At 35.0% G+C, this 24,825-nt stretch overlaps 1 protein-coding gene across 1 annotated transcript in view; it reads left to right on the forward strand.

The window, feature by feature from the left end:
- Positions 1 to 24,825, forward strand: part of STT3B (STT3 oligosaccharyltransferase complex catalytic subunit B) — a 106,388-nt gene that overhangs the window by 62,493 nt on the left and 19,070 nt on the right. The window contains exons 4-5 of the mRNA XM_045436418.1: positions 8,212 to 8,277; positions 9,990 to 10,089. Coding sequence (XP_045292374.1) covers positions 8,212 to 8,277; positions 9,990 to 10,089 — 166 coding nt within the window. The remainder of the gene's footprint in view (positions 1 to 8,211; positions 8,278 to 9,989; positions 10,090 to 24,825) is intronic.

Below are 24,825 nucleotides of genomic sequence, written 5' to 3' on the forward strand. Positions count from 1 at the left end.
TTACTTTTTTATTTTTTTTAAACTTACATCCAAATTAGTTAGCATATAGTGCAACAGTGATTTCAGGAGTAGATTCCTTAGTGCCCCTTACCCATTTAGCCCATCCCCCCTCCCAAAACCCCTCCAGTAACCCTCAGTTTGTTCTCCACATTTATGAGTCTCTTCTGTTTTGTCCCCCTCTGTTTTTATATTATTTTTGTTTCCCTTCCCTTATGTTCATCTTTTTTGTCTCTTCAAGTCCTCATGTGAGTGAAGTCATATGATTTTTGTCTTTCTCTGACTAATTTCACTTAGCATAATACCTTCCAGTTCCATCCACATAGATGCAAATGGCAAGATTTCATTCTTTTTGATTGCCGAGTAATACTCCATTGCATATATATACCACATCTTCTTTGTGCATTCATCCATCGATGGACATTTGGGCTCTTTCCATACTTTGGTTATTGTTGATAGTGCTGCTATGAAGGATGCAGGTGCCCCTCTGAAACAGCATACCTGTATTCCTTGGGTAAATACCTAGTAGTGCAATTGCTAGGTTGTAAGATAGTTCTGTTTTTAATTTTTTGAGGAACCTCCATAATGTTTTCCAGAGTGGCTGCACCAGCTTTTATTCCCACCAACAGTGCAAAAGAGATCCTCTTTCTCTGCATCCTCGCCAACATCTGTTGTTGCCTGAGTTGTTCATGTTAGCCATTCTGACAGGTGTGAGGTGGTATCTCATTGTGATTTTGAACTGTATTTCCCTGATGATGAGTGATGTTGAACATTTTGAGTTATCATATTGCTTTTAAGAATGATAGAGTGACAAAATGATGAAAAGCATCCTAAGGACTAAAAGATTATGTAGTGAGTTTTTTTGTTCTATTTTTTAAACTAACATACTTAAAATAAATTGGGTTTAAAGTGGAAACAGCTTCAGTATTTGAAATGAGTTGGTTTGGAGTTCTGGCATAGAAAGCTATTTTCTGACTTGTGGCAAGATATTTGACACTTTAATCTCATTCACTTTCCTTATAAATGAAATAAAAATGTTTTGGCTACAGAGTTGCAATAGATGATTACGTTTATTTAATATCTGATCATTACCAATTGAAAATAAAAGTACTAACAGCTCTGACTACTCTGAAAATTTGTTTGTAGCCAAATGACATTATGAAGATAAAAACATTTTATATGTAATCGCTAAAATGTAAGTGTAAGTTGTCTACTGATTCCTCATCTGGTGTGTTTACTTTTAAACCAACTGCTGAACCTTTTTTTACAAGTTACATCTTTAAAATTTTTAAGATAAAGTACTCTGTTTTCAAAGCACCGATGACAGACATTTAAGAAAAAAAATTTTTTAATGTTTATTTTTGAGAGAGAGAGAGAGAGAGCATGAGTGCAAGTGGGGGAAGGACAGAGAGAGAGGGAGACACAGAATCTGAAGCAGACTCCAGGCTCCAAGCTGTCAGCACAGAGACCGATGTGGGGCTCGAACTCACAAACCTTGAGATCATGACCTGAGCAGAAGTCTGACACTTAACCGACTGAGCCACCCAGGCACCCCACAGACAATTTTTAATATGCTTTTAGATTCGTGTTCTATAGATTCTAACCTTTTTTTTCTCTCTCTTGAGAAAGAGCGAGCACACACACATGCGCGCGTGCGCACACACACACACGCGCACACACACACACACGTGTGAGCAGAGGAGAGGCAGAGAGAGAGAGAGAGGAGAGCAAATCCCAAACAGGCTCTGCACTCAGCGCAAAGCCCTAGCCAATGCAGGGCTCCAACTCAGGAACCAAACTGTAAGATCATGACCTTAGCCCATGTCAAGAGTCAGGCCCTTAACCAACTGAGCCCCTCAGGCACCCTTAACCTTGTTTGTTTATTTTTTTTAAATCAAGATCAAGTTATGAAGAATACCGTCTTTGAAGCCAAACCACCATGGTCTGGATATTTCTTTTCTGAATATTAGCTATTGTCACTGAGAGTTGGGTTTTTTTGTTTGTTTTTTCTTTTTCTATGTTCATTGAAAGTTGTTTAAACTACCTGCATGTCTGTTACATCAGCTATAAAATAGAAGTAATAATCGTTCTTACATTATATAGTTTAAGTAAGTTAATGCATGTAAATGTATAGAACATTATAGGAACACAGAAATTGATGAATACATGCTTATTTTTACTTCTGTTGTTACTATTCACCAACAACAAGGCTGATACAGATAAAATAGTACAAGGAACAGTGCATACATATATATCATTGCCTCCTATAGAATTTTTTTTTAAAGGTTTTTCCCCTGTGCCTTCGTAATCATTCCTCTCCTTAACCCAAATTCCTTGAAACCACAGGTCTGATTTCTGTCTACATATCCTTGGGAGTTTGGTTTCCATAAGGTGTGTTGTAGAAACAGTACAGTAAAGGGTGGCCCTTTATGTCTTGCTTAGCTTCACTTAGCATAAGTCATCCATTGTTGCATGATTTTGTAGTTTGCTGTTTTTTATTGCTGAGTAGTATGTATGGCTGTACTATATGAGTGTACCGTAGCTTATTTTGTTTTCCAATTTTGGGTGATAATAAAGTGGCTATAAATAGTTGCATACAGTGTTGCACATGGGCATATATATATTTGTATTCCTCTTGAATAGGTGCCTAGGTGTAGGGTTGCTGGTTTATAAGTACAAGTTTAATTGTATAAACAGCTCCCAAAAAGTTTTCCGGAGTGGCTTTATTATTTTTCATTCCCTCCATCACAATATGAGGCATTGCTTTTACTTTTTTACTAGCACATGGTATGTTCAGATTTTTAAATTTTAGCCATTCTAGTAGGTATGTTGTGGTGTCTCGTGGTTTTAATTTGCTTTACCCCAGTGACTAATAATTGAGCATCTTTTCATGTGCTTATTTCCCATTCTGATTCTTCTTTGGTGAAATGTCTCTTCAAACCTTTTGCCTATGTTTTGGTTGGGTTGTTTTCTTATTGAGTTGTAAGAGCTGTTTATATATTTTGGAAATACATTCTCTATCAGATATATGTTTTGCAAACATTTGCTCTCAGTCAGTAGCTTGTCTTTTTTATATTTTTAACAATGTCTTTCTGAGAGCATAAATTAAATTTTTTTACCTTGCCTGATTGTACTGGTTAGAACCAGTATAGTAGAAGCAGCGTGTTCAATAGAAGCAGTGAGACTGCACATCCTTTCTTTCCTGATTTTAAGAGGAAAGCATTCAGGCTTTCACCATTAAGTATAGTGTTAGTTGTTTTTTACAGATGTCCTTGATCATAGCTTGAGGAAGTTTTTATATATTTTCAGTTTGAGAATTTTTACCATAAATGGGTATTAGATTTTGTCAGTAGCTTTTTTGTGTCTATTGAGGATTCGTATGATTTTGTCCTTAATTACATTAATTCAGGGTTTCTCTCCTTCAACACTATTGACATTTGGGGCCAGGCAGTTATTTCTTGTCTTGTGTGTTGTAGAATGTTTAGCAGCATCCCTTCCCTCTACACGTTAGATGCCAGGAGTATTCAGTCCCTATTCCCCAGTTGGGAACCACTGCATTAATTTTTTTTTTCCAATGTTAAAACAACTTTGAATTCATGGAAGAAATTGGACTTGTTTATGGCATATAATCTTTTTTTATATTGTTGGTTTTGTGTTGATTTTATTTTGTTAAGAATTTTTTCTCTGTTTCCATGAGGGATATTAATATGTTTTCTTTTCGTGTGATATCTTTGTCTAGCTTTGATATCAAGGTTATTCTGAGCTTCTAAAATAAGTTAGGGGAATGTTTCCCTGTCTATTCTCTGAAAGAATTTTTATAGGATTGGTATTGTACCTTCCTTAACTGTTGATACTTTTCACCAGTGAAGCCATCTGAACCTGGGAAGATTGTTTAATTACTAATTCAATTTTTATTGACACAGTTCTGATTTTGTTTCTTTAAAAGATCTCTTTTTTTTTTGAAAATTTTCATATCACATAAATGATCTGATTTCCTGGCACAAATACTACATCATATTCTTTTGTAATTCTTGAATTTCTGTACAGTCTGTAGTGGTATTACCTCTTTTATTCTTAGTAATGGTCATTTGTATCTTCTCTCTTTTCTTATCAGTCTAGTTAAATTTTATCCAACTTTGGTTTCATTTATTTTTCTCTGTATTTGTTTTCTATTTCATTGAATTCTTGACTTTATTATTCTACTTTGTGTTTAGTTTGCTCCTTTCTAGCTAGTTGAGGTTAATGCTTAAGTTATTCTAGCTATTTCTATTTTTCTAATATGAAATTTAAATTATACTTTAATCATTGCTTTAGCTATACTCTGTATATTTCAATATGTTGTGTTCTTATTGTCATGTAGTTAAAATTTTTTTCTAATTCTCAATTTCTCCTTTGACCTTTAGACTCTTTAGAGGCATGTTGTTTAATTTCCTAATATTGGGGAATTTTCCAGGCATTTTTTTCTCTTGATTTATATTTCCATTGTTGAAGAATTCTAATTCAGGAGTTTTAATATTAACATGTGAAAGACTGACTTAAAAAACCACCCATTCATACCTACCATCTGTTGGCATTCCTCCTCCTCACTGATGGGTAGTACCTCAAGGTAGGAAACTAGGAGTTCTCAACTTCTTTTTCTGCACTACTCTAATTCTAGTTCACCAAAAATGTTGATTTGGCCCTTGAACATAGCCTCTCCTTTATGTCTACATTCCTACCACTGTAAATTTGGATCTCAATACTCAGTCATATATTAGCCTCCTGACTTGTATTTCTGTTACCAATGACATTCAGGATCTATAAGGACCTTTTGCCACTCAGTGTCTGTACTCATCACATGGTCTCTGTCATACTGGGCTTTGGCTGTAGTTCTTGCTTTTGCGTCTTACCTCTCCAGTTGGAGCATGACTGACTTACAGTTTTACAATGTGTCCAACATAGCTTAGCAGACTTTTCTGTATATTATTAATACAGTAGAATATGTTTGATTCATAGTATATATCCTTTTCTCATTCTCTTTCAACCTGTACAATTGGTTTTAGAGTTTGAGGAAATTTCAGGGTATGGACTATATTTAGTAGTTGTAAATATATTTTGGTTTTTTGGTAGTAGATTATACAGGACTGGGCCCCATCAATCCCAGTAGATTAAATAAGGGGAATTTTATATAGAGAATTATTAACTGCTATAGAAGAGTAACTAATATAGAAGGAAACTGTATATGATTTGCTAGGGCTGAGGGAAAGTACCCAAGGAAGGACAAACTTGGAAAGGATTCAGATTTCATTCGAAGAGGGTCTGGTTCAGCCTACCAGCCCCAGAGAAGTTTCATGGTTAGGCCAAGCTAGAGCTGGCTTGGAGCTGCCTGACAAGCAATTGACCACCCTCTGGAGTGTAGGAATTCAGGAATGGGGAGCTAGTGACTTGTAGTATGGTGTGCAGTGGCAGGAAGCTTCTAGAATGTGTATGAGGCTTTTGGTTACCATATCAAGAGGACTGCAGGAAAAGTTATTTCTAGACTAATGTTGCAAAGTCACAGAAGGACTGTGTTCTGGGCCCATGGCTGGGGTCAGCACCACCAGATGTTCTCACAGCCACCCCACCAACTCCAGCCTGCACCTGAAATCATTGGAGAGCCTCTTGTGCAACGTTCCCTCAGCACCCTCTGCTGAGAAAACTTAACATCATACTCACCTTACAGGAGAAATAGTTAGAAGATATTCTGTTGTTAGAACATATACTGAAGGGTGCATTTGGAGCTAAGAGGCAATAAAATGATAACTGACACAACAAATGTAAAAGACTGAATGGTCGTTTGCAAGTTTAACCTCAACATTCGTCATCTCTACCTCCAGTTTACTGGATGACCTGTCCTTTTAATTTTCAGTCTCTATGTAGAATCTTTTTTTTTTTTTTTTTTTTTTTTCTTGTTTATTGATCTGCCTACGATAGTTTTCTGTGCTCCATTCCTTGGGATTCCTTTTTGTTTCTGGCTCATCTCATCCTCTAACAACACTATTTCTTCTAGTCTCCCCACTTAGAAGTAGGCTTTCTGAATATTCTTTTCTTTCCCATTTCCCTGGTAGCTGCTTTCCTTTCTAAAAATCATCTTTGGTCTCTCTAATTTGTCTTTTGGTCTCTATGTGATTTTCTCATTAGCACTTGGTTCCAACTCACTTCTCCAATCTCTCTGGAGATCGGATATTATAGGAATCATTTCTAATCTGCCCTGGGAATTTTTTTATTTTTAAAATTGTCAAAATTTTAATATGCTGCCTTCCTTATTCACATTTTAGCATAGGTCAAGCTGGTTTTGGCAGTGGTGGGGGGGGTGTTTTGTCACACACATACACTATGATGTTGAATTCAAAGCAGTCTTTCACTATGTAACAGAAGTTAGTCTGATAATATCTTTAAGTGCTGTAAACCAGGAATGTTTCCTTCTTCTTTCCCTCCTTTCATTGTGTGTGTGTGTGTGTGTGTGTGTGTGTGTGTGCGCGCGCGCTTTACAATTCCCCCAAAGATTACATGTCACCTATAGTTTGTTTTAATATATTAGTAGAGGCTCATTTTAAAAGTAAATTCCTTGAAATTAGGTATGTAGAATATAGTATTAACTATTTGAACTTCCTATCAGAACATGGAGATAACTCTTTTAATCAGAATTGCTTGTAATGGGACTTAGGCTTATCATGTCTTTAGAATATTCGATTTGTTTCTTAAAGATGACTCTTTACCCTTGGCATAAATAACTATTTAGAACTTGTGTTTTTGAAACTTAAAATTCAGTTTTCTGGGGCACCTGGGCGCGCAATCACTTAAATGTCCAACTCTTGATCTCAGCTCAAGTCATATCTCACAGTTCATGAGTTCGAGCCATGTATTGGGCTCTGCACTGATGGCACAGAGCCTGCTTGGGATTCTGTCTTTCCTTTTTTCTGTCCCACCCCCACTTGTGTATGTGTTGCATGTGCTCTCTCTCTCTCTCAAAATAAACTCAAAAAATTTTTTTTAAATTTAGTTTTCTGAACCAAACTGTTCTTTTCAGACGAACATACAAATTTATCTGGGAATTATTTCTTTGGTTAGTTTTTTGTTGTTTTTTGTTTTTGTTTTGTTTTGTTTTAGACAGTAGAGATGTTATTTTTTTGAAACTTTCATCGATTGCAGGTTGTCTTTCTGGTTCAGAGTGATTGAGAATTTTACTGACATATCCTAGAAATTTCTTTAGGAATATCAATATCTTGAAGATATAGATAATTATTTATTGATTATTGGGTTTTTTTAATGTTTATTTATTTTGAGAGAGAGTGTGTATGTGAGAGGGGGAAGGACAGAGAGAGGGAAAAGATCCAAAAAGGCTCCACATTCATGGTGGAGCCCTACATGGGGCTTGATCTCACAACAGTGAGATCATGACCTGAAATGAAATCAAGAGTCAGATGCTTAACCAGCTGAGCCACCCAGACACCCCAATTTTTATTAATTGTTGATATTGGTTATGGTATCTGAAAATTTCTAGATGATAGGTTTTCTTTTTTTTTTTTTTTTTTTTTTTTAATTTTTTTTTCAATGTTTATTTATTTTTGGGACAGAGAGAGACAGAGCATGAACGGGGGAGGGGCAGAGAGAGAGGGAGACACAGAATCGGAAACAGGCTCCAGGCTCTGAGCCATCAGCCCAGAGCCTGACGCGGGGCTCGAACTCACGGACCGCGAGATCGTGACCTGGCTGAAGTCGGACGCTTAACCGACTGCGCCACCCAGGCGCCCCTAGATGATAGGTTTTCAAAAATGGATGCTTATCATTAGAATTCTATACAAGATGTATATATTCAAATGAAAAATTACAGATTAAGAAGACCAACTATGTAAAAATGTAGTTCTGCTGAACAAATTATTTAGTTAAAATCTTAATTTGTTGATGTTAATCATTTTAAAATAGAAAATAAAGCAAATAGGAAAATATAATTTTTTTTTAAGATGATTGTTTTTACTGAAAACTGCATAACAACAACAGAAAAATCAAGGCTATTTATAAAATGTCTGACTGTTGCCTGGTGTTCTAAATGCATATCTTAAGTGGATCTGAATATCTGAATAAAACCTCTGTACTTTTTTAATAACTTTGGCTTTTTGTAGTACAAGCTTACTAAATATTTAACTTTTTTTTTTTTCCATCAGGAACATTGATAAACATTTGCTTGTTTTTTAGGTAAAATCTGTAAAAACTGGGTCAGTTTTTTGGACGATGTGCTGCTGCTTATCATATTTCTATATGGTAAGAATTCATTATTGAAATTATACAAGGTCTGGCAAGTCTTTCACAGTTAGACCAATTCCTCGTCTTCATCATTTTCTTCTCATCCAGACTAGTTCTCCACTTCCTTTTTTCTTGAAATCTTTGGATTTTAATTTTGTTTAATATAGTCCCCTTCATTACAGCTATCCTCTTCCCTACCCCCATCTCTGGAGTATGTATGGACTTTGCTTTAGTGGGGAGGGCTAATAAATGCCAATCCCTCAAATATAATATTTGCAGCAAGTAAAACAATTTTTCTTTTCAGATGTACAACTTTACCTAAATAATGGTGCTATCCTCTAGGTAAACTACCTACGTACTTTTCTCAACAGATTACTTAGGTTGGGGTTCAGAATTACCTCTTCATTCTCCTGCCTTTTTTCCCACACCACAGACTATCATCTAGTAGTCTTGTGCTGAAAACTAGTGATAATTTTAGGTAAGGTTTTGTTTGTTTGTTTTTGAACACATAGCATGGAATTTGTGCATCCAAATTATCCATGCCCCTTTTAAAGTGGTTAAGGCCAGGCGCATTCTGTGCGCTTGTACCCAAGTAATAGAAAACTCATTCTCTTTGAAGTTTACATTTAAATTTTGGAGGTAATTCAAAGTCCTTCACTTAGAACCCCTGCTCAATCAGAGTAACATTGTTTTTGGTGTAAAATAGCATGTCAGTGAAACAGTAAACATGTTCTTTATTGTATACCGAAGGCAGTTCATTACAAGTGGTTCTGAAATATTTTAGATATGGGCAGCATTGTTAGAATGTATATATTAACATCTAGTGTCTTAATGTGTCTATTGGTCAAATGGTTCTTTCAAGCTTTTGATTATTAATGTACACCCACAACTTTGTTCTTGACAAGAGCTTATTGCCTATTGAATATACTCAAAAAACTAATACTGTTGGTCGAAAATAAACATTATCTTTACCGAAACAGAGCCAGCTGGTAGAGCATGTAACTCTTGATCTCAGGGTTGTGAGTTCAAGCCCCACATTGGGCATATAGCTTACTTAAAAAAAAAAAAAAAAAAAAGTTAAAGAACCGTACAAAAAAAATTAGACCAGAACATACTCCGTTATTCTGATAGAACAGTCTAACTTTATGATACATGCTAAACATTAAAATGGAATCTTGATTTGTAATCCATTAGTATGAAATAATTTATACTTAAGGTAGTACCTTTTATTTTGAGTATCTTGAAGCATATCCAGATTATCCGAGAGTTCCTTATAGTTCAGTTGTTGGCTGGTGCTAAACATTCATTGTTCTTATTCTCAGTGAAGCTTCTTGCAATGTAGTTATCAAAAGTGAGGGAAGTAAAGCCTTTCTTTTCCCTTTTAAAAATTTATGATCTGTATCTTAAGAATCCTCACCTTTATGACAGACTTTTTACTACCAATTCAAAATTATAATGTTCTCAGTGTTATTAAGTTTAATCTGACCATTTCTCCAGTGAATATAGAAAAGCATGTTGGATTTATGGGATTATTATTTTAATAATACATAGAAATAGGTTATATGTAGGCTTCATAAATCAATTTTAAGCATCTGTCACACTTGCTAAAAATCCTAGTGTTTGTTTATATTTGTTCATTATATGTTTAGATTGTCATGACAAATAAAACTGAATCTATTTTTAAAAGCAGACATCTTAAATTATTTAACTTTGCATTTCTTAATCCGTAGGTCTCTGCTTGGGGTGGTTATGTGTTTATCATCAACCTTATTCCACTGCATGTATTTGTGCTGTTACTGATGCAGAGATACAGCAAAAGAGTCTACATAGGTGAGTGATTTGACGTTTGAAATCTCACCTCTAAGAGATATTTCATTGAACAGCCATTTCTGTTTGGCCGTATTACTCATAAGAAGGTGAAAATAATTTCATATATATTTTTTTGTTTTTTTGTATCAATAAGGTGGGTCAGGCACTTTTACGTATATACATTGTTACCAACTTCTTGATGAGTTTTTGCTGTTGTAAAAATTAGTCTACAGATACTAGATTTACTATTTGTCAGCCCAGTTTTTCCTTAATTTGGGGGAATGGGTATTCTGTCTTGAAAATCATTCACATATGGGGCACCTGGGTGGCTCAGTCCGTTAAGCGTCCAACTTCGGCTCAAGTCATGATCTCGCAGTTTGTGAGTTTGAGCCCCACATCGGGCTCTGTGCTGACAGCTTGGAGCTGGAGCCTACTTCAGATTCTGTGTCTCCCCCTCTCTCTACCCCTCCCCTGCTCACGCTCTGTGTGTCTCTGTCTCTCAATAATAAATAAACATTAAAAAAAAAAAAACTAAAAAAGGAAAAGAAAATCATTCACATATGCATATTATTCAAATTCAGCACAGTCACTATAAGAGTAAACAGTTTAATAAACTTTTGAAAACCTTTTCTGTATAGTATACGACAGAGTACCTTCGTCCATTTGGGCTGCTAAAACAAAATACCACAGGCTAGATAGCATGTAAACAACAGAAATTTCTCACAGTTCTGGAGGCTGCAAAGTCCCAGATTAAGGTAACAGAATGGTCACGTTTTTGTAAGGGCTCCCTTCCTAGTTCATAGCTGGTACCTTTTTGCTTTGTCCTTACATTGTAGAAGGGAGGAACTAGTTCTCTGGACCTCTTTTAAAAGGTTACTAATCCCCAAAGCCCTTACTACCTTACTACCTCCCAAATGCCACCTCATAATACTGATACATTGGCCATTAGGTTTTAAACTGGCGACTTTTGGGAAGGTGAACATTCAGACGAACCTGTTTTCTATGAAATCTTTATTTTTTTTCTCTAGGTTTTAAAACATATCTTTTGAATAAGATGCTTAGTGATAGATGTTGTCTCAAATCGTAGAGCTCATTATCCATGATAGAGACAGAACCTTTATAGGTTGAATTAATAAGAGAGAAGTTGTGGTTTGAACCCAATGTCTTAGTAAAATAATACAATTCCAGTATGATAATGTTGTTGGAAAGCAGTAACAGAAAGATAAAGCTTATTTACTTACCTAAAAAAACAAAATCAAACAACAAAGGGGTGCCTGGGTGGCTCAGTCGGTTAAGCGTCCGACTTCAGCTCAGGTCATGATCTCACAGTCCATGAGTTCGAGCCCTGCGTCAGGCTCTGTGCTCACAGCTCAGAGCCTGGAGCCTGCCTCATATTCTGTGTCTCCCTCTCTCTCTGCCCCTCCCCTGTTCATGCTCTGTCTCTCTCTGTCTCAAAAATAAATTTTAAAAAAACATTTAAAAAAATTTTTTAAAAAATTTAAAAAAACAACAAAATAAACCCAGTAGTCTGGCAATTCCTCAAAAACTTAATCGGAGAGTTACCCTATGACCCAGTAATTCCACTCCCAGGTATACCCCCAAGAGAATTGACAGTAACTATTCACACAGAAACATGTACACTGATGTACATTGCAATATTTATTATCCCTAATAGCCAGAAAGTGAAGACACCCCAAATGTCCACCAACTGACGGATAAATAAAGTGTGTATATTCATATAGTAGAATATTATTTAGCCGTAAGAAGGAATGAGGTACCGATACGTTGTGGGGCTTGAAAACATTATGCTAAGTAAAATAAGCCAGACGCTTAAGCCCATGTATAATTGTAGGATTCTTTTTGTATGAAATGTTCAGAATAGACTAATCCTTAGAGACAGAAAATAAATAGGTTTAGTGGTTGCCAGAGATTTGGAGAATGGAAGAGTGACTGCTAATGGGAATGAGGTTTCTTTGGGGATGAGGAAGTGTTCTGGATCGGATTCTGTCTCCCTTTCTCTCTGCCCCTCCCCTGCTCACACTCTGTCTGTCTCTCTCAAAAACTAAACATTAAAAAAAAAAAAAAACGAAATTAGATCTTTCCAGATGTAATTAGTTAAGATGAGATACCAGATTAGGGTGGAATTAGATAGTGGTAATAAATACACAACTTTGTGACTATAATAAGAAAAAGCACTCTATGGCATATTTAAAAGGGTGAATTATATAGGGTGTATACCATATCAATTTAAAAAGTTCATATATAGTCATTTCAGCATATTTTATAACAGTCACCACTGAAATAATATATTATCAAGTGCTTATTTGATACCACAGACTAAGTTGTTTACATGTATTTAACTCATTTAATTTTCATAACCACATTGTGAGAGAGTAGTGTAGGTACTGTTACTGTCCTTATTTTACAGACGAGGAAGCAAAAAAGGACATAATTTGCTCAAGACCATGTGATTTAGGCCTGAACTTAGAAGTTTTGGCTCCATAGCCCATGATGCTACAAATTACTATTTCTATTAAAACTGTATGCCTACCATGTAAATAAATACCTTACTGTTGAAATACATTAGCCTGTGATATATCTCTACCCTGAAAACACTGTAAACAGTCTTTAGGATCCAGAAAGGAGAATGATAGATTAAACTTCAAGTCTCAACTTTTTGTTTTAGAGATATGTAAGTAGAGAAATTTTTTAAGTTAAATGTAATAGGGGAAGAACTAAAAATTTGTTTAATTTAAAAACTTCTGGGTCTTGAAAATTTAATGGTCAGGGGAATAGAGTGGGGAGCAGATTGAGGAATAGACTTGTGAAATGTCCCTGAATCAGGAAGAGGAAGAAGAGCCAAAATGGAAGGAGCTAGATACATACATTGTTAAAGAGGTCAGTCAAATGAAAGGATTTTCTACATAGAAGTTGAAAACATGAACAGTGTCCAACTTCCCTTGAGTGTTAGTACTAAGGGTGAGAATTAAGGAAAGACCTTGTATTTGGCGAATAGGATTTCTATGGTAACTTTACAAAAAGTACGCAATTAATACTGCTTTGGTTGGCTCTTGAAAATTTTTCTTCTTTTCAGAGGGAAGAAAACTAAAGTAGTTCAGGGATATTATATGTGTGTGTGAAGTTATATTAGTAAACACCTCAGATAATTTTGTAGTGTTGAGATTCTCTACCCCCACCTTCCTTGTTTTATAGCTTATTCCATTCATATGATTAAGGGTATTTTAGGTGATTTGTATACTCTTTCATAGTTTACTTTGAAATGGATGGGAAATGATGGTATAGAAAAATCAGCTATTCTCTACTTTATCCCAAATGAATCAAGATTTAAGTTCAATTTAACCTAACTTAATGGTCCTGGAAAATTTGAAGGCATTATAAAGCTACATATAGAGGTTTGTCCTCTGATTTTATCACATAACATCCTTTGTCTGTAGTTCTCTCCTCATGAGCAGAACCATTTAGATAAAGAAAATAATGATTGATAAATGGCAAACTCATAATCATATAAACCAAATATTTGATTGGGTTCTTAGTATCAAATTAAATGAAGTAAAAATGAATCATTTGAAATAATTATGAAAAATGGTTTTCCCTATCAGTAGATTTTTTGCACGTGTCTTTAGAATCCGTTGGTAAGCCAGGGAAAACTCAAAAGTTTGTTCACATGTGGAAAGAGGGGCACATGGAAGATAATGTGGATGTATAGGGTATGTGTGGCACAGGAGTGGGGGGTTGGAGGGGCAAGGGAAAAGAAAAGCCCCTTGAAATTTATGTGGGAAGAAAGTTAAATTATTTTGTGAAGATATATTTTGTACTTGGTGTATTCACCATATTGGGAAGTGAATTACACACAGTTATGTCACAAATAGGATTCTGATGTTTTAATACGAAGAAAGAACACCCATATCTTAATTTGCATTTATAGAGAGAGTGGTTTACAGGTATCGCATAACACTAATGGATGTAAAATCATTTAACCTTTAGAAATGTTTAATCACACTTTACATAATAAAGAAATTATTAAAGATATGAAGACATGTTTAGCAGTGTTCATTATGGTGTTACTTATAATTGAAAATAGTTTAAATGTCCAATAGAGAAATTTTAATTTTTAAGTTACACTTAAATTGTAGTGTTGCCAAATCATGAAATATTATGGCATCATTAAATGTAATCTTTTTTGGTATTTGGTGAGTTAGGAAAAAGTTAAGAAAAAGCAGACAGCAAGGATTACTAGTGATACTTTTTCTTCATATTTTTCTCTGCTTTCCAAATTTTCTACAATGAGCATGTACTAAATTCATAATAAATGAGACTTTTTCATTTATAGAAATGTGAATTTTATCTCATGGTTTATTAGAATTAAAAATTTAAATTAGAATAACTTAAAGAGCAGGAAGAAACTAGTTTCTAGTATTGATAAGTGATTTTTAAATGTCACTGAAGAATTTGCTTATTGTGTGTGTTCTTTCGTTGAGGTCATTTGAGTAAGAAGAGAGTAACAGAATCACTTTTTATATTATATCTAAACTACATTTTTATGGTAATATTTGCTGGTGGAACCATCATATAAAGAGCAAAGTATTATAGACATATACCACATACTTTAGTTCTGTACAAATTGTTCTAGGATTGTAGAGTTTGTGAGTGAAGAAAAGACAATCCTGCTATTGAATGAATTAAAAAGAAAACCAGAGGGGTCCCTGGCTGTGTCAGTCCATAGAACATGTGACTCTTGATCTTGGGGTCATGAGTTCAAGCCCCATATTGGGCATAGAGCTTATTTTAAAAACTTTCTTAATTAAAAAAAAATATTTTTTTAAGTAAAACCAATAAATTTTAGGCATCATGTTTATACTTGCCATACATAAACAAAACATATCTAATGCTACACAACAACAGACGTAAAAATTGCATGTAAAAATTCTACAAGCACGTAAAAAGCTTGGAAGCACTAGAATTTAGTTTGCCTAATTTTACCTTTTCTTTCTTTCCTTTTTTTTTTTTTTTTTTTTTTGAGGAGCAAATCAGTTCAGTAGAGGATTAAATGTTTAATACTTAGTTTTGTGCTAGCCATTAGGATGCATAGATGATCAAAAGATGGCCCTTTTCTAGGGCCATCAATGTAATTGATATCCGTTAATACATTGTAATCATAGCATATGAACAAAATGGAAATGAGAAGGAGTTTGTGAAGATCAGTTTTGACTTTTAAGTTTCAGGAAGGTCTTGTTAGGCTTTCCAACTGACTGTCCTTCTGAAAGTTTTGGAGATAAATCATGATCTTGAGAGGAGAAAATAGTATAGAAATAGACTTACGGAGGGTTTGTGATGATGTAACCATAAATGAGAAGTGCCATAACAGGGTAAAGAGTATGCACTACAGGGGCACCTGGGTGGTTCAATTGGTTGAGTGTCCCACTCTTGATCTCCATTCAGGTCATGATCTCTCGGTTCATGGGATTGAGTCCCATATCAGGCTCTGTGCTGATAACGGGAGCCTGCTTGGGATTCTCTCTGCTCCTTCCCCACTTTTGCTCTCCCTCTCTCTAAAAATAAATATATTTAAAAAAGAAAAAAAACTCTTTAAAAAGAGCATGTACTGCAGAACCAAATTAACAGGATTCAATTTCCTGGTCTAGTCACTTACTAGTGGTCACTTTACCACTAGTCACTTACTAGCAGTTTTGGGCAGATTACTTAATTTCTTTATGCCTTAATTAATGTCCTCATGAGTCAAACGGAGATAATAATAATTCCCACCTTGTAGAATTTAAGGATAATGAAAAGTGCTTATAAAAGGGCTAACACAAAGTGTTATTTAAGTGTTGGCCTCTGTTGTTAATGTTAAAATTATGAAGGAATAGCCAGGTAAGAAGAAAAAGTTCTGGGGGCGCCTGGGTGGCTTAGACACTTAAGCGTCTAACTCTTGATTTAGGCTCAGGTCGTGATCTCACAGTTCGTGAGCTTGAGACCCATGTCAGGCTCTGCACTGACATCGCGGGGCCTGCTTAGGATTCGCTCTTTTTCTCTGCCCCTCCCCTGCTTGTGCTCTTCTCAAAATAAATAATTTTTTTTAAAAAAGAAGAAAGAATGCCAGAGGCCAAGAGGTGATTATAAAGACTGAGGATGACTAAAGATTGTTTTTTGTTTTAAATGTAGATAAACTTTCACCACAGCTATTTTGATTATGAAAAATATAGCAGAGAAATGACACTGGTGTGTTACATAGAGCATCACAGAGCAGCTAAAACACAATAATAGAGTGGTGTGCTTATTTTTATATACAATTTAAAATTTTAAGATAATGTAGAAAGTCAAATATTACTACAAAGCTTAAAAGCAAAATCAGCAGTTCTTTTCTCCACCTTTTCCTTAATTGGCTTAGTCCTTAAATTCTTATCTTGAGACAACTACTTAGAGTTCTTTCAGTTGTTTCTTTTGGTTTTTACCACCAATGTACTTTCTAAACCACCAATTCCAACATGTGTGGGAGGTTTGCCACACCACCAAACTGTTCCCTGACACCAGCTAAGTGTCTTAACATTCAACTCAATTGTGATATCGTCTACCCTTAGGTACCCTCAGATGCCACAGGTTAAGGGTTCAGTCCCATAAGACTGGCCTCTGCTTTTTATGCCAGTCACAAGTCCGGGTTGTCACCTGTACTTCTGACCATATGACTGTAAATCCAAGGTTCCCATGACCTCTTCCTTGGTTTGATTAATTTGCTAGAGTACAAGATTACAGGTTTATTATAAAAGGGTGTATGTAATTCAGGAACATGCAGATGGAAGAGATGTATTGGGCCAGGTATGGGGAAAGAGCATTGAGCTTCCCTTCTCTTGCCAGGCACTCCATTTTCCCCAAATCTCCACTTTCTCCACCTGAAGATCTTGGAACCCTGTCCTTTGGAGGTTTTATGGAGGCTTCATTACATAGTCATGGTTGATCAAACCATTGGCCGTTGGTGATTGAATTCAATATTGAGCCCCTCTCCCATCCCTGGAGGTCAGGGGGGTGGGGCTGAAATTCCAGCCTTCCGATCATGTGGTTGGTTCCCTCTGGCAACCAGCCTTCATCTTAGGTAAGGTGCAAAAGTCACCTCAGTAATACAATAAAAGAACCTTAATCATTCTCCTCACTTAGGAAGTTCCAAGGGTTTTGGGAGCTCTCTGCCAGAACAGAAGATGAAGACCAAATGTATGTTTCTTATTATAAATCATAGTAGCACAAGATGAAATTCCTGTTTCTTAAAAAAAAAAAATTATGAAGGTGTATTTTTGAGAGAGGGAGACACAGAACGTGAGCAGGGGAGGGGCAGAGAGAGAGGGAGACACAGAATCCGAAGAGCCTCCAGGCTCTGAGCTGTCAGCACAGAGCCTGATGCAGGGCTCGAACTCACGAACCATGAGATTATGACCTGAGCCCGAAGTCAGTTGCTTAACCAACTGAGTCACCCAGGCGCCCCGAAACTCCTATTTCTTGATTTTTGTTTTCCAATTTTAGATGCTGTTAACCATCTTATTATTTCTACCCTTTTGAGATTTAGCTGCCATCCATCAAATTTCTACTTACACAAATACACTTTTCTGTCTCTGCTCCTAAGTGCATTGTGTGTGTGTGTGTGTGTGTGTGTGTGTGCGCGCGCGCGCATGTAAGCAGGTTCCATGAGTGTGGAACCCTACATAGAGCTCAATCTCATCACTCTGGGATTGTGCCCTGAGCCAAAATCAGGAGTCAGACGCTCAACTGACTGAGCCATCCAAGCACCCCTAAGTGCATTATTTTGAAATATAAAGTTTGATGTCTGTTTAAATAGGGAAAACTACCAATTTTATTTTTTGAAATATCTAGAATTCTTTGTTTTGGTAGTGTCCCTTGAAAAACACCATGAAGGGATTTAATTTTATGAGCTTGAGATCAGAAACAGCTCCCATTTGTTCACATGAAGTTTAAGAGATAAAATATTTATGACATTGACTCTTCACTGTCTATACTAATACCTTATTAATATATCCCATTCTTAGGCCTTGGGAAGCCTCCTGGAAAGAAGAGTTAGGAGTATTGTGAAATAACAGACTATAGGGCAATAGCATATACTTAGGTGGAGGCATGGGGTAATCAGAATAGAAGAGAAGTAACATATTTGGTCTTGCACATAACTTGTACTGCCTTAGAGGGCAATTTTCCCAAGAAATTAAGGTTTGCTGCATTTTACAATAAATAAAAACTCAGGAAGGAAAAAATTACAACTAAATAGAATAGAATTAGTTTTTTCTCAAATGGCTTCTCTAAGTCAGCTAAGAATTCAAAAAGCAACATAAGAATTATGTTTCTTACTACAGAAATGTATTTTGTTTAATTGCCAGTAACATTTTACAGGCTAGAAATGCTAAATATCAAAGAGGTGTCTGCCATTTCTGCTAATACATAGTTATAGGTAATAAAACATCTTTAAAACCTATTAATTAGCAACTTTTTTAAATTATAAAATAACTCTTAGAAGGGCTTCAGAATGTAAATAAACTAAAATCATTTTGATAGTTTAGATCTCAGATATTGAAAGTAATAAAGGGTTATACAGTTTTGTATTTGTGGCAGATAAATTCTTACCACAATAAAAGATTACTTTTATAGCCTATAGATGAATTAGATTTTTATAAGGATTGAATATGTCCATATACCATTAAAACATGATTTTCCCATGCTGCATAGAATGTTTACAATTTGTTACTGATATCTTATTTTGACTTAATTGATTTGCCTTTCTTTTTTGTATCTCCAAGGGAACATGAACCAAGAGCAGACAAACAGGGACTATCATAATTGCCCCTTCCCCAATTTTTGTACCAAGTTTTCATTAAAAATTTCACTAGAATTTGCAATATTAGTTCCATAAAGTGAGTTTTCCAGATGTCTATCTTACAATAGGTGATTGAAACTAATTATCGGAGGAAGTGGATAGGGAAATTTTCTTTAAACTGGTTTATAATAAAACTTTCTCAGTGATTACTTTAGGGGAAAATTTACTTCAGGGGCACACTCGAAGATGCTGTTGCTTCTGCTGCCATCAGTATTGTTAATATAACTCATTATTTAGTTTGCACAGGATTAGTCTTCTACTATCTTCTTACTTTAAGACCCAGGATATTTAGAACAAGTCTTACCTATGATGTAGCAGTAATCATTAGCTTAATCAAAAAAACTTTTTCAGTGAATAGAAACAAGGAATATTCATGTTCTGCAAACTAAACAGAAGCAATAAATCATTTGGTATTCTTATCTAGAAGAACAGATCTGAGATTTCCTTTAAGGGTCTGTTTTACTGAGAATTTTATATTCCGAAGTCCAAAGGTTTGCTTTTGTGTAGTATAAATTAACAGAGTCTTAGTGGTATTAAATGAATTAAGAAGCCACTTAACCACAATAGTTGACATTAAGAAAAAGATAGATTAAGAAGAATTTAAAAAAGTGTTTTTAGGTTTTTAGTGATAACATGACTTGTGATTCTGCATGGTTTAAAATACTTACTTTGTTTTCTTTATGAGTGAATTGAGGTTGCTGATATTTGTCTATTACTGTTTCTTGGCATATTAAGTTGAGTAACTAAACTTAGCTCTAAAGGTGTTAATTAGGATCATTAATACTTTTATGTTATGTAAAAATTATACATATTTCTTGAGTTCTTCATATAGTCTTTAAACGCACACAACTTGGTTTATATTTTAATACATTTCTGTAACTCATCAACCATTGCCAGAAAATAAATGCATAATTCTTTCACATGATACAAATAAAACCAAAACCCAGATGTTTATTTACTTTCTGCTGTATTCTTGATTTCATCTTATGTATCAGTATGAAATATATATGCTGTTTTTAAAAGTTATGATTAAGTGTCTCAAGTGTTTTGAACAAGTCATTGCTGCTTTTTACAAATCGAACTTGTAAAACATCTGTTTCAAAGATTCATTCTCTCCAAAATGAATGATGAGCAGCATTTTTGGAAAAGAAAGATTATTTTTTTTTACTGTATTTGTTAAAAATTATATTTCTCTGCTGGTAAAGAAGAATTAATGTTTTTTATGTTTTGTTTCATTTTTAAGCTTTGATTTGTGTTTCTTACCATTCTTCATCCTGCTTATTTACCCAGGATTCACAGTAATCAAGTAGTAAAGTATCTTTATAAATCAAAAGCTTCAACAGTCTTACGGTTCTTTAATCATATTTGTTAATAATGAAGCAAGATTGGTTGGATTATAAAATACTTCCCCACTGTGTTTCTTTTGGTTAATATTGCTTTGGTTTAGAGAGAATTGGGAAGGCAAAGGAATATTTTGTTAGCCCTTTCCATTAAATATCAACCAGGAGATGAAGCAGCTCAGAAATGCTAAGGTGGTATGGGGCGCCTGGGTGGCTCAGTTGGTTAGGCGTCCTGACTTTGGCTCAGGTCATGATCTCACGGTTCCTGAGTTCAGGCCCTGAGTCAGGCTCTGTGCTGACAGCTCAGAGCCTGGAGCCTGTTTGAGATTCTGTGTCTCTCTCTCTCTGCCCCCATCCCCCCTCCCACGGGTGCTGTCTGTCTGTCTCTCTCTCTCTCTCAAAGATGAATGAACATTAAAAAATGCTAAGGTGATTTAATAGTGGATCAAAGTTAATGGAAATACAATATTCACAAAATATTTTCCAACTTTAAATAAAAGGAAGTACAGTAGTATTTTATAAGTGTAAAGAGTACCATCAACATAATTCTTTGCTTTGTCAGGGAGGAGGTCCTTAAAGGTTAGTTGGGGAACAACAGGAACTTCTTGAAAACTTAAAATTTTAATGGAGCTTGAATCAGAAGTTTCAGTGCCTTTTAATTAATTGTATATAACAACTTACTCGTGCATGTTAAGTCAAGGATGGTAGTTTTCTGTATGAATCTGGCCCTACCCTATACCCTTGGATAAAAAAATAAATATTTTAACAGTGAAAGATATTTAAGCTCTGTTTAGAAGATTACTATTTGAGTCAAGTCAAAGGGATTTTCTTTGGTGGCAAATAAACAATAATAGAGAATGGCCATTTTTTCTGGAATTCTTCGAGCATATTGGGAGTATCATATGCAGTAGTGAATGCCAGTAACTGTGCTTCCACAGGATGGCAGTGTGGTCACATTTTCATGATGTAATAAATGATTTACAACACTATTGGTATTGTGCATTTTCTTAGAGTTCATTACTCTGATGGAAAGCTTTGTTCTTCTGGTTAAAAGGGTAAGAAAAGTAGGCTAACATGGATGGATTGAAAGTTGTGATAGTCGTAGGTAGTAATTTGGTCAAGTTTCCTAGAGAGTTCATAGGAACAATTAGTGGGGAATGGTTGCTATCTATGGGTTTGTGTTGTTGAGGTCTTCTTAGAACATTAGAGAATGGTACAGATGTTGTCCACTGTCTCTTCAGTGCTCATGTCAAGAAGAGATCTCTCACTCCTTGAAGTTTTTATAGAGCTAGGGTTTTGTTTCGTTTTTTTAACCTTTGTGACATGTATTTGTTTCATTGTATTATGGTTATTTGTGTACATCTCCGCTTTTCCCAAATAGATGTCTAACGCTTAGAGGATAGGATTGATCTTAATAGGGTTTTTGTGAATGCCTGGACCATAATTACATAAAGTTAATATTTGAATGAATTAATTAGGTAATTTTTAAACACACTGTTAGATGCTGTTGTACAAAGCGTGGAGTTCACTTTGTAGTGAAGTTAAGAATTGAGCGTTATTTCACTATTTCTTTCTACTCAAGTATGTCTAATATTTTCTGGGTTTTGTAAATGGGATTTAAACTGAGGTACAGAGATGTGTATCTAATTTTACGGATTCAAGGAGGAGGACAGTATTAAGTAAGATGAGTTTGTGATATTTTATATTACCTGGCAAGCAGTCCTGACTTTAATTTAATGGAAGTACTGTCTGTGTAGTAAAAAGTGCTCTGAGAAGGAACATCTGTTCCCCTATGTAAACATCTCAAGATCAGTGATCCAAAAAATAGGAAATATAGGGAAACATGAATCCAGTTCTCTTAAAAGAAAATGGTGATCTTTGGATTATTGCGTATATCACATTTATCAGCTTTGTATCACTGGTGCAAATCTAATATGTATAGGAGTATTCAAAGGTAAAATATTGTTGAACTTATTTCTATTAATTCAGTTTAATTTGACATTAACCTCTGTTTACAAAATAATACAAATTAAGATCCCACCTGGTGTTTTATGTTATCTGAGATTGAGGTTCTTTTTCTTGAATTCCTCTCCATCACTCATTACTAGTGCATCTGCTTCTGTATAGAGTTTTTTTCTTTACTAATGGTAGTGTCTCTATGAAGTTGCATAAAAACACTGAGTTGAGAATATTAGAAGGTTTATTCTTTTTTTTGAATAAGTCTGGAAATGAACTTGAGCAAATCCCTGGGAGGAAACTTCAGTAGTTCCCAAGCAAGTGATTGCTAAAGTTTTTATATCGCCAAGCATAGTATAGTCCCATTTGAAGAGAGAGAATATGCATATGAATGTGCTTATGTGTGCTCACCATATCTTTTAGTGATTAATTCTGGAAAAGTAATTATTAAATGACTTAGGGAAGTAAATGGGCTAGAGACTTTTACTTTTTACTTTTTGTTTGTTGTTACTTTTACATTTAGAACAAACTAGTAATCCATAAAGACAGATGAAAATTTGTATTTACCTTCTGGAATGGGGGGAATAGGGAGCAGCTACTTACTGAATATGGAGTTTTCTTCTGGGGTGATGAAATTGTTTTGGGGCTAGAGTGGTGGTAGTTGCTTAACATTGTGAATGTACTACATGCCTCTAAATTGTTCACTTTTAAATGATTATATATAAATTTCACTTCAGGTTTTTTTTTTTTAAAGGCTTTACTTTTTTGTTCAGCATGTGCCATTTATCATACTTAATCCAAATTCTGTGACAGTGTTATAACATTCAGTGTTCATTAGTATTTATAAGAAAGAGAAAACTAGCCTAAGAGGTGATGGTGCTATTTGGACATAAGTAGACTTAACTGTAATTAAAATACAAGGTTTTCCCATGCCTGGCCTTTCTAGATGTGCCTCTCTCTGTTCAGTTACTGTCTAGGGTTTGATTTTGCAGCTCTAGGCACCTAATAAAAGGCTTGTCTAATAAAAGAATCTTAGGTTATTGTTGGGGGGGGGGGGGAGCGGTTAATCTACAAATCTTTTTGGCCAAACCCCTCATTCTGTAGTGAGGAAACTGAATTTTTTATTAGGTAGTTCAAAATCAAGATCACTCATTCCCATTTTTTTTTCTGATTCTGCCTTTATGACTCTGTGCCAGGTGATCTACACAAGACTGATAGAAATATACTGATAACTAGAAATCTCATCAAACAAACTGAGCCACAGTTTAAGTCCCATAATATAGAAATTCTGATTTACTTAGCTTTTATTGCATTTGTGTTCAAGTACCTCACTGAGGATAATTCCATTCCAACATTAATATGTCTGGAAGGTATATTATTAGGTGGATTACTTCTGTAGTCTCATCTAGACAACCAGTTCCCCATTAGCTTGAGGATGTTGGAAACTTTATTCACATACACTGGTCCTTCCTATTAAATTTACTTGAGCTTCTTATCCTTTTCCTAACACTGTAGTCATCTCTAATGCAGCTTGAGAGACAACTTAACGTTTGAACCATTAGCCCATGATTTACCTTCTACGGATGGGTTTCCTTTGAAAGCAAATAAACTCAACTAAATGTGGGGGAAGAGAAATGTATGCTGCTGAATGCTATGCTACATACAGTGTAGAATATGGATATATATACTTCTAACAGTTCCCTTCCTAAATACACCCCAGTCTTTTCCTAATAGAATACTTTATTTGCCAACAACTATTGACTATGCTTCATAAAATGTTGTGAATAAGCTTTATAAATGGAAGTTTTCATATTAACTTATTTCAGATGGGTTTATCTTCATTTCTAAATAATTTTCAATTACAGTGATTCTAAATTCTAACTTTCTCTGTAATGAACTTAATTTAATAATGACCTGTGAACATCTAAATGCAAAACAAGTCTGTTACACAAATTCTAACCCCTCCCCCATTTCCCTATACATTTATGTTGATATGTAAGCCAAGAATACTATAATGTACTCAGTGCCAAAAGCAAATAATTTTCCTTTATTAGACCCTAAAAAATTCATTAACTAGTCTATTTTATGGCTTAACTTCTGTATACTTAGTCCTTTTCTTTTATGACAGAAAACTTTGTGGACAGGGTTTTTTGTTGTTTTTGGTTTCTTAGATGTACTGTTAGAATGTTAGACTATAAAAAGGATGTGGAATACTTGAGAGCTTTTGAGACAATAGCAGCTATTCATGTATGATGAGCATAAGTATTCTTTATCTTTAGGTCATGCTTCAGAGTAATGCCAATAGGAATAGTGTTTACTTATTTATGTATTACTTAGCTTCTGGGTCATGTCAGTTATTAATGATATATTGAAAACTTGATTCCATTTTAAAATGGAAAAGGAAAGCAGCACCAGTCTCCTAAACTGTTCTAAATGATATTTTGCAAAATTAAATACTTAACATTTTTTTAAAGATTGGCAGAAAGAATTCTCATGATTTATGTGATTAACCATCAAATATCTATCGAATAGAGCAGTCATTTCAAGATTCTGTTCTTAAAATAAGGTTAAAGT

This window comes from Leopardus geoffroyi, chromosome C2 (assembly GCF_018350155.1).
Source record: "Leopardus geoffroyi isolate Oge1 chromosome C2, O.geoffroyi_Oge1_pat1.0, whole genome shotgun sequence".
NCBI lineage: Eukaryota > Metazoa > Chordata > Mammalia > Carnivora > Felidae > Leopardus > Leopardus geoffroyi.